We start from the raw sequence: 11,058 nt of genomic DNA on the forward strand, positions 1-11,058 counted from the left end.
ATGTGTAACCATATGAGACCTGAAGACTTCTGTTGGCTCAATGGGCTCATCTAGACTGTGAAACAAAGCATTATTAAAGGAAGCCAAGGTTTACAACATTTATGTCCCCAATCCCCAAAGCAGACACATAGGACTGGAAGACTACATATTTAACCGTATTTAACTACTGTTTAGCATGCAGTGCCACACTCATAAACCTTTCTATAGTGTTTGATTAAACTAATTTCAGAACAGAAAATAACGGAATTAAGCAGTTTCCCTTTAAGAGCCATGTCAACAAAGAGCGGGGTTTGCTTTATGTGAGAGGTATTTTATTTTACGGATTTTAAAATTCTGTAAAGTTGCACGGGGCAACTTTCGTAACGATTGCGCGACTCGCGAGCGTAAATGCTTACTGAATGTGAAAATCTGCGCGCATGCACTTTGTTAGGGGGAGTGAGAGAGGAGCATGAATGGAGCAAAATGGCGGATCATGTGCAGGTAACCACAGCTTTATGTTTTTGTAGTATATAAATCCACAATAACTATTTGAATGAGCTGTAATATATATTTAGATACGTTATTTGATATATAGAGTGAATGCATCCATTAAGCAGTACCCGTACAGGTTGTGTGGGATATATGTATAGGATGCGGGCTGCAGTGTTGACTTGTGGCCTGTCATCGTGTAACGTTAACTTTCGCCGTTTAGCTAGCTAACTACCTAGAGATGCGGACAGAAAAATACATTTATGTTTATGAAAGAGGACGGTTTCAACTGGGCGATTGTATCGCTTGTACCGGCTAGTTATTGTGTTTTATCTCGTGCCTATTTAAGGAAGTAACGCCAAACAACCCCTTCAACAGATATGTTCAATGGGTAGGCCTATCTGTTAGCTAGTAGAAGATGGAGGGGGGCTAACTTGCTACAGTAACGCTAGCTAAGTTGTTAGCTAGCACTAATTGGTTAGCAACTCAAGACAGCATTCGCTGCTCTGAACTAAAATGTATCTAATGTGCAAATGTAATTGTTTGATTGTGATTGGCTTGCTTTGTCAGACAATGTTGTGCTATTGGTTAGCGAACGAGTTAGCTGTTGCTAGCTTACAATCAGCACAATACATTTCTCCCGCGCTACCCCTTTCGAAATATCATTGCGTTTTTACACGCTGTGAGCTGGAATGTAGCTAGCTCGACAGCTCGTGCATTGTTGTTAGTTGGCTACTTAAACCACACTGTGCACATTATGCAACCAAAACAATGTTCCATTGCGAAACTGACACGCATAGGTAACTAACTATCTGACATGGAGCATAGCATTAACAAATCAGCTACCATTTACCTTGCACAACTAACGTTAGCCAGCTTTCCAGCCAATTCAACATAGCTAGCTTGTGTGCTGGCTATGTCGAGCTGTCATGTGGGCACCTTGTACCATTGACATTAGGTAGCACTTACAGCTGTCACCTCAAACAATGAATACATTAACTACATTGAAAAACGTTAACCTGTAAATGTACAGCATTATACTTGCACCGGAGTTGCAAGCTTAATAGGTGGTTAGAGCGTTGGGCCAGTTGCCGAAAGGTTGCTGGATCGAATCCCCGAGCTGACAAGGTAAAAATCAGACGTTCTGCCCCTGAACAAGGCAGTTAACCAACCCACTGTTCCAAGGCCGTCATTGTAAATAAGAATGTGTTCTTAACTGATTTGTCTAGTTAAAATATATATGTTTTTATTTATTATCTCAACCCTGCTGTGCATTTAGAGATGCTGTAATATTTTACAGTAAAGAAAATAGTACTATGAAATGTATTACAACATCTTTGCTGTAAATGAAAATTACAGTATTAAGCTGGCAAATCTGGTGTCTTAATCTAAATGTAAGACAATACATTTGTACATGCATTTATTCAAATTGGTAACAGCAAATTAACAACAGAATTGGCAATAGAAGTAACAACAGTTAACATGTGTAACTAAATAAGAGCATCATTACCACACTAATTAAAAAATTATATTTGGGGTGTGCTGTGGAGGGAGAGACAAGGGGGGTAGAAGGAGTTAAAATTGGGATATGGTACAATCCTAGATCTATCAGAGGCAACTCTATTTGGGGTAAGAGGCAGTGAAACATACAACGAGACCGTTTGGACAGAAGAGAGAAGTCGGCGCAGTTTCAGGTGTTCCTCATGGGGCTCCGGAACAATCATCCTCAGTTTGGATTTGTCAGTTCTTCTCACCCCTAGGACAAGCATAGAAAATAAATCAATAGAATGACAGCACTGTGGGTAAAAAGACTGATGACAAGGGACATGTCAAGTTGTGGGTGTACATGTACCTCACCAGAGGTCTTCATTCAAACTCTGTGAGCTCTTGGAAGAATGGGGCAATGTAGTGGTTGAGAACAGCTGGCTTCCTCTGGGCCACCTTGTCATGCACCTTGTTCCATCTTCAGTGTTCATCTTGGGTTGATTTGAACCTACAGCATATATCCAATACACTTTATGACATCAATTGAGGCATTGAACAAATTAAAATAAGACGGCTAGATAAAACATTGCTATAGCCTACACCAGGGCTCTCCAACCCTGTTCCTGGAGAGCTATTATCCTGTAGTTTTTTTCCGCTCCAACCCTAGTTGTAACTAACTTGATGCAGCTGATCAACCAGCTATTTATTCAAATCAGGTGTCAGGGTTTCTGTTAGCCGGGAAATGCCTGCTTTTGATGTATAAAAAATAATAATTAAATGAAAAGTTGGTAAATAAAATCGTTTCTGGCCAAATTGTCTGGGAGATGGAAATACCAGTTGATGTGCTCCAAAATTGGCAAAGATTTTGTTGATTATCCCTGTTTCCAGTGTACCTGCTGAGAGGGGATTCTTTCTCCAAAACAGAGTAAACACCAGAGACAGAGTCAAGATCACGCCTTCTTGAGGACTTAGTAACAAGGCTGCAAGCTGCTCCAAGGACAGTTTTGACTTCCCAACAGCAGCGACTACCTTTGAGCAGGCCAAGGCCCGCCGCAAACGCAAGTAAATTAGAGGCAAATGATTGTGTTGGTCAGGCCCGGTCCTAGCAGTTCTGCATATGCTGCCCCTGTGTCATGTATAGTATAAAGATTTGGAATGGCTTGAGTAGAGTAATGATGTGTATCATGCGCAATTGGTTCATTTCAGTTGCGCTTATTCAGTAGCACTTGGAAACGAAACATCGTTGCCAACTATTCACATCGGTGAGTTCGTTTTGCAGTCACTAGGCAGCCAACTGCCTATAGTAGGAAACAGAGTTGTTATCAGTAAGCCACGGATATCACACATGACACGAGTCAAGACCCCACGATGGTTCAAATTACAATAAATTTAACATCACCCAGTAGAAGTGTAAAAAAAGGTATAATTTGAGCTTTGGAAACAAGTGTTTTCGTAAATACATGGCTCTGTCTTTGTTTCACATGAGCATTGTAAAATAAGCTTTCTTTCAATGAACCAGTCTTAACAAATTATGTTGATTTACATATCGAATTTGATTGTCCAACATCATTTTTATAATTTTTTCATTTTGTGACTGTCTAGAGTGGCCTCCTTCCACTGCTGTGGTGCTGAATCGTAGCGGGAGTGGGGCGGGCCGGCCCAGGTGTTACTAGAGTGTCATGTTTTGTTATTTATTAGGCCTAATTAAAATGTTCATGCCTAGGCTAAATTAAATTGGAGAGGCCTAGATTGTATTTGCAAATGTGTTTTGTTATTTATTAATTAAAATGTTCATACAAATAGCCTATAGGACAAGTCGTTCGGGAAATTATATTTTACAGATATATTTTGACATTGTTTTATTACTGTGTAGGCAACTTGTTCTTCAAGGCTACGTGTTTTAAATTATATTAGTTTATGATTTATAGCAGGGATGAAGACGCAACGGACAATGTTAGGTTTTATTGAAAAGCACATCATGTTGGCATACTTTATATTAAAAGAACTTTACAGGCTAATTTCTATTCTATTAAGATGAATTGCAATAATCTGAATGTGATTTTGAGCACTGTGAGTGGACGCCCTAACGCATTACGCACCCAAAGCATATGGATGTCTGGTAAGTTTCTCAAATGTCCGGTACATTGAAATCTTGCCGGTCACGTTGTCCAGCACCAAGTTTTCCTAAGGGATCCCTGTCAGGTGCGCTAGATTAGGGTTGGAATGAAAACCTGCTGGATGGTAGCTCTCCAGGAACAGGGTTGGAGAGCCCTGGCCTACACAATACCACTGATTTATTTTTACCAGACTCACAACCTTTTCCTTTCTTTCTGTGCCACCGAATGTTTGTGTACTACTGGTAAAGTGAACAGGTTTAGCTAATACTGTAACATTATGGAACAATGTTTAAACTAAACAAATGGGGAGAGGCTATACAGACACTCCTGGTCTGCAAACGGTTATGTATCTGACCTCAAGTGTATTCTTTATGGCATTCAGAAGCTGTTGTACAGCGAAGCCTATCATCATCACAACATTTATTATATGGGTGATGTTTTCCTAGGTTGCACAGCAAGATATTGCCGAGCAATTTAGTGAAGACCGAAATGGCTTGTGGCAACGTTAGCCAGCTAGCTAGCAAGTTCGGGTTAGGTTAGAAAACATGCAGTAATTCAAAGTTGGCTAGCAATAAAGATACTTATAAGCAAGTCAATCCAGCAGCTGCTGAAAATGTTATTCCACTTCACACCCACTTTACTAAAATAGTCTGAGCTTCATGTCTCACACGACAGCATGAGATTGTTGCCTGGAACAGATCATTTTAATTTACAGTAGGCATACGCTATTACTGAAAGGAAATAAATTACTTCAACATAATGTTTACCAGAGGCTTCCAATTAGTTAAGTATTTTTCATAATTTTACCCACACTGGAGTCAGTGTTTAATGCTGTAAAGCACATTTACTGTGCTTTCTACAGTGTTTCTGTTGAAATGACAGTCTTTGTGTATATCTGCCTCATGCTGTCCATAGCTCCTTTTTGTGTTTGTAGTAACCTCAAGCTGTCGGTGACTACTTAACTTAGCCAGCTACACTGCTGATGCAACAGTGTCTGGCTAATCATTTTGTTGATAGCTAAGCCGGACATGTAGCTACCTATGTGTTGATTAAATTGTCATCACCCCTCCCATGTTAATTCTGTGCAGAGAAATACACAATTTAGAGATCTGCAGTGTCAGTATTTAGGTAACTTTAGCTTAGCGGGCTCGTGAGAGACCCGGATAGATAGCTTATCAATAATTACTGCAGGTGCATTTGCACTGAGGGATGCGCTTTCTGGTCAGGATGCCTGACCGCGTGATGTAACAGTCTCTTATTGCGAAGTCATCATGCACGACACACACACACTGCACGCTCTAGACACGCACATTCTATTTTGTCCTGCTCAGACCATTAGATCTTGACACGGTTCTCAGGAACCTGTTATGACATGATCTAGGTAGCCCACATCCTTAGCCAGCTATGTACTACACAGCATCAGGACTGTGTATTCATAGGAGCCATATTAGTGTGTGTGTCAGCAGTAGTGTTGGGGTATTGAGCTCTTATCTATGCGTGGCAGTCCTCTTCTTCCCAATCATGTGGCTCCCACCCTATCTATACTAGTACATACTGTACTATATCAGCAGCTAGCATTACACTATCTTTGGGATTCTGCTGACTAGTCCTTCAAACAATATGGTGTCGGTCAGGCTAGCTGGGAGGTGCGTGATTGGGTAAATAGTTCTTTACAACAATGGTGTTACTGACGGTAGCTGAGGTGAATAGTCGGCAGAAATGTTACTGGTGGATTTAGTGTCAGTTAGGGGGATGGGTTTAGTTGGTATGTTAGTAGGTTAACTAACCATTACCCCAGTACAACACACTATCTGGTGACTAGTCCCACCCAGCCCCTTTAACCACTACTACACTTGTCTAGCCCCTGTGTTTCTATCTAACGAGGGGCACGTTCAATAGGGTGCTACTGAATGTTTATTTTGGTTAACTTTCTCCTGAGAGAGCGAGGCATGTCTGTTGTGTAAAATAGGCTGTGGTCTTGTCTTATTTCTGTCTGAACGTTCTACGTCGTTGTGCCGTACTGAACACAGCCTGTTTACACCTATACACCCGTCTCCTGGCGGTTGACAAGGGACGCTTTTGGTGCTCTACTCACTTCATGTCTCTCTCTCTCTCTCTCTCTCTCTCTCTTGTGTGTGTAGAGCCTAGCCCAGTTAGAGATCCTGTGTAAGCAGCTGTACGAGACAACAGAGACGGGGGTGAGGCTGCAGGCAGAGAAAGCTCTGGTGGAGTTCACTAACAGTCCCGACTGTCTCAGCAAGTGTCAGCTACTACTGGAGAGAGGCAGCGTGAGTAGTACACACACTGACGCTATATCAATAAACTGTTGAGATTACATTTATTACTTGATCAAGTGTCAGCTACTACTGGAGAGAGGCAGCGTGAGTAGTACACACACTGACGCTATATCAATAAACTGTTGAGATTACATTTATTACTTGATCAAAAAATGCTCCGCTGATGTTGCGGTGTCTCCTGTCTATGCCTGTATCCCCATATTCCCCTCTCTCTCTCTCTCTCTCTCTCCAGTCTTCCTACTCTCAACTCCTTGCAGCTACCTGTCTGTCTAAACTGGTATCGCGTACAAGCAACCCTCTTCCTTTGGAGCAGCGCATTGACATCCGTAAGACTCACTCTCACACATCACACCAGTCTATATTCATGCTCTACAAGTCAGTCCATAAGGCTTATATCTGTGTGTGTGCGCATGCAGGGAACTATGTGCTGAACTATCTGGCGACGCGGCCGAAGTTGGCCGAGTTTGTTACCCAGGCTCTGATCCAGCTGTACTCCAGGTAAACCTCTCTCCTCTCCCCTCCCATCCTCTCTGTTCCTCTGTCCTCCATGTGAGTTATTCTCTCCTTGTGTTTGTCTCCTCCAGGATCACCAAGCTTGGCTGGTTCGACTGTCAGAAAGACGACTATGTCTTCAGGAACGTCATTGCGGACGTCACACGCTTCCTACAGGTACAACCGTGTGTGTCTGTGTAGCCAATGGAATGTGTTTTCTTGAAACAGGAAGTGAGCTGATCGAATCTGCCTGTATCTCTGTCTGTCAGCAGGACAGTGTAGAACACTGCATCATAGGCGTCACCATCCTATCCCAACTGACCAATGAGATCAACCAGGTACACCTCTCCCTCTTTCCTCTCCTCCACATCTCTCTAGCGTAGCACCTCGTGTTATTGGCATATTCAACAGCGTTTAAGAAATCTATTAACACTGAAGGTGTCTTGTGATCAAGGCATTAATGTTTTGTGATCATTGGTGTCTTAAAAAATGTTAGCTAACGGGTTAGCAATTAGCATGTTTGACATTTCAGTGGAAATACTACTATCTGCTTTTTGATAAGCGGTTTAGCAAAAAAAAAATATGTCCCGTATTATCGGCATATTGGCCACCGTACTATTTTGTTCAATTACAAGATCTATCTGTTTAAATTTTGTTCAAAAAAGACACCAACCTCGTATCCAAAGTCTTTACTGGTTGGCTAGCCTTCCAGTAAAAAAAAAAAAAGAAGGCTTGCCTGTCAACTTTCCATTGCATAGCCCGGTGCGCCCTCCTGTAGACTCTTAATGGTTCTTCACCAACATCTTCTTCAGTGTTGTAACCAAATAATGTCGCCATTATTTGTTTTACAGATTAATCTTATGATTTGAGAAAGTAGATAACAGTTTAATATTCACATATACATGAGTATGAATAATTTAGGTAAAATTTTGATATTAAATATGTGGTCTGTCATTCAGTCGAATTTTACAATAAACAGCGTGTCCCACAAAATGTGTGTTACTTTTTTTGAAAACTCAAAACCTAACTTGCATAACCTGCAATGGAAATCGGTGGTCAGCTAGCTAGAAGGGTGTCTTTGGTCGCAAAACCTACCGTTATTTTCCAGGCCGTTTAAATGTTGAGCTCGAGGTGATTTAATCATCCAACCACTAGGGGGTGTCTGATGTTAGGAGGTATCCGATGTTGGGGGGGATATTATCTACTCTTATTTCCCCTTCTTTCCTCTCATTTTAAAGTGGTGGTGTTGTATGTGTTTTTGAAAGTGTGTGTGTGTGTGTGTTAAATCTGTGTTTGTGTGTACAGGCAGACACCAGCCACCCACTGACCAAACACAGGAAGATTGCGTCGTCGTTCAGAGACTCGTCCCTCTTCGACATATTCACCCTGTCCTGCAATCTCCTCAAACAGGTGTGTGTTTAGTGGTAGTGGCAGTAGCAATAGTCGTAGTAGCAGCAGCCTGTGTGTTAGATTGTAGTAACGTATTGACATTTCCAGTCGTTCTTGGGACATAAACGTGTGTGTGTGTGTAGGCGTCGGGTAAGAACCTGAACCTGAATGATGAGAGTCAGCATGGTCTACTGATGCAGCTACTGAAGCTCAGTCACAACTGTCTGAACTATGACTTCATCGGAACGTCCACAGACGAGTCCTCTGATGACCTCTGCACTGTTCAGATCCCCACCTCCTGGAGATCAGGTGACACCTTCTGCCAATTCTGTAAAATAGCTGTGCTGTGCCACCCATTACTGTGTAGTAACCTGATCTGTCTCTCTCTCACAGCGTTTTTGGATTCCTCCACTCTCCAGCTCTTTTTTGATTTGTATCATTCCATCCCTCCCTCCCTCTCCCCGTTGGTGAGTAAAGCTGAATGTGTGTCTGGTATATTCACTTCAGAACTTAATGGGTGTAATGTTTAATGGTGTGTGTGTGTGTATGTAGGTGTTGTCGTGTCTAGTCCAGATAGCGTCGGTGCGGAGGTCTTTGTTCAACAACGCAGAGCGAGCCAAGTTCCTCTCTCACCTGGTGGATGGAGTCAAGAGGATACTAGAGAACCCACAGGTATTACATAAAACATTTTTTTACATTTTTTATGTTTGCCTTTATTTAACTAGGCAAGTCCGTTAAGAACAAATTCTTATTTTCAATGTCGGTCTAGGAACAGTGGGTTAACTGCCTTGTTCAGGGGCAGAAGCACAGATTTTTACCTTGTCAGCTCGGGGATTCGATCTTGCAACCTTTCAGTTACTTGTCCAACGCTCTAACCACTAGGCTACATGACCCTGTGCTGTGTGAATTGATGTTCTCCCTTCAGATCCATCCTTGCTTTTTGGGTTCTTTTTCTTGCTGAACCATATCTCTCTGATACCACATCATGTGCCTCAACCAGCGCCACTGTGCTTGTGTTCCAGAGCCTGTCAGACCCTAACAACTACCATGAGTTTTGTCGTCTGTTGGCGCGGCTGAAGAGTAACTACCAGCTAGGAGAGCTGGTCAAAGTAGAAAACTACCCAGAAGTCATTAGGCTTATAGCCAACTTTACTGTCACCAGTTTACAGGTACTGTGTGTGAGCTCCTATGCCTTAGTCATGTCACTTGTGCGTGGGGTGGGATGGTATGTTAGATGCAAGCGTTAATGTTCTGCTGAAACCTTTTTCCTCCTTATTGATATATCAGAAAAAGATTGTCCTTGTTTTATGTTAACCTTTTTATATTGGGTGTGTTTCAGCACTGGGAGTTTGCCCCTAACTCTGTCCACTACCTGTTGAGCCTGTGGCAGCGCCTGGCAGCGTCGGTCCCTTATGTTAAAGCCACCGAGCCTCACCTGCTAGAGACATACACACCTGAAGTCACCAAGGCCTACATCACCTCACGCCTCGAGTCTGTCTGCATCATCCTCAGGTAACTGTCTTACTCTCACAGGTCAAATTGTGGAACTTTGAAACCATTTTCACGTGTGTGTGTGTGTGTGTGTGTGTAGGGATGGGCTTGAGGACCCTCTAGATGACGCAGGTTTAGTCCAGCAGCAGTTAGACCAGCTCTCCACCATCGGTCGCTGTGAATACGAGAAGACCTGTGCCCTATTGGTCCAGCTCTTTGACCAATCAGCACAGACCTACCAGGAACTACTGCAGTCTACCAACTCTAGTACCATCGACATCACTGTCCAGGAGGGTGAGTTTCTCTCCCTCTCAATCAAAGAAATATGTGACAAAATAGTGCTTTAAACAAACGCATGTTTTTGTTACCAGGCAGGTTGCTGCTGTTGGTGTATAGAATTATATCTCTACAGGAAGGTTAACATGGTTGGTGTGTGTAATTATAGCTCTACAGGAAGGTTAACATGGTTGGTGTGTGTAATTATATCTCTACAGGAAGGTTAACATGGTTGGTGTATGTAATTATATCTCTACAGGAAGGTTAACATGGTTGGTGTGGTGTATATCATTATATATCTACAGGAAGGTTAAACAATGTTGAGTATGTATTATATATCTACAGGAAGGTTAACATGGTTGATGATGTAATTATAGCTCTACACGGAAGGTTAACATGGTTGGTGTATAATTATAATCTCTACAGGAAGGTTAACATGGTTGGTTGTATATCATTATATCTCTACAGGAAGGTTAACATGGTTGGTGTTGTAATTATATCTCTACAGGAAGGTTAACATGGTTGGTGTATGTAATTATTCACAGGTTAACATGGTTGGTGTATGTAATTATATCTTAAGGAAGGTTAACATGGTTGGTGTATGTAATTATATCTCTACAGGAAGGTTAACATGGTTGTGTATGTAATTATATCTACAGAAGGTTAACATGGTTGGTGTTTATTATATCTACAGGAAGGTTAACATGGTTGGTGTATGTAATTATATCTACAGGAAGGTTAACATGGTTGGTGTATGTAATTATATCTCTACAGGAAGGTTAACATGGTTGTGTATGTAATTATATCTCTACAGGAAGGTTAACATGGTTGGTGTATGTAATTATATCTCTACAGGAAGGTTAACATGGTTGGTGTATGTAATTATATCTCTACAGGAAGGTTAACATGGTTGGTGTATGTAATTATATCTCAAGGAAGGTTAACATGGTTGGTGTATGTAATTATATCTCACAGGAAGGTAACATGGTTGGTGTATGTAATTATTTCTACAGGAAGGTTAACATGGTTGGTGTATGTGATTA

General features: G+C 41.8%; 1 protein-coding gene across 4 annotated transcripts in view; it reads left to right on the plus strand.

Moving 5' to 3' along the window:
* The first annotated feature begins 354 nt into the window (after positions 1 to 354).
* LOC111961373 (exportin-7) overlaps positions 355 to 11,058 on the plus strand; it is a 31,222-nt gene continuing 20,518 nt past the window's right edge. The window contains exons 1-13 of one of the 4 annotated variants that reach the window (XM_023983583.2): positions 355 to 480; positions 6,212 to 6,358; positions 6,600 to 6,693; positions 6,784 to 6,865; positions 6,952 to 7,036; positions 7,129 to 7,197; positions 8,165 to 8,269; positions 8,392 to 8,557; positions 8,642 to 8,715; positions 8,801 to 8,920; positions 9,271 to 9,417; positions 9,588 to 9,760; positions 9,840 to 10,033. In XM_023983583.2, the coding sequence (XP_023839351.1) occupies positions 388 to 480; positions 6,212 to 6,358; positions 6,600 to 6,693; positions 6,784 to 6,865; positions 6,952 to 7,036; positions 7,129 to 7,197; positions 8,165 to 8,269; positions 8,392 to 8,557; positions 8,642 to 8,715; positions 8,801 to 8,920; positions 9,271 to 9,417; positions 9,588 to 9,760; positions 9,840 to 10,033 (1,549 nt within the window). In that variant the 5' untranslated portion in view covers positions 355 to 387. The remainder of the gene's footprint in view (positions 481 to 6,211; positions 6,359 to 6,599; positions 6,694 to 6,783; positions 6,866 to 6,951; positions 7,037 to 7,128; positions 7,198 to 8,164; positions 8,270 to 8,391; positions 8,558 to 8,641; positions 8,716 to 8,800; positions 8,921 to 9,270; positions 9,418 to 9,587; positions 9,761 to 9,839; positions 10,034 to 11,058) is intronic. The other 3 variants (XM_023983584.2, XM_023983585.2, XM_023983586.2) reach the window with 3 other exon arrangements.

The sequence above is a fragment of the Salvelinus sp. IW2-2015 genome, linkage group LG4q.1:29, assembly GCF_002910315.2.
Source record: "Salvelinus sp. IW2-2015 linkage group LG4q.1:29, ASM291031v2, whole genome shotgun sequence".
In the NCBI taxonomy this organism is placed as follows: domain Eukaryota; kingdom Metazoa; phylum Chordata; class Actinopteri; order Salmoniformes; family Salmonidae; genus Salvelinus; species Salvelinus sp. IW2-2015.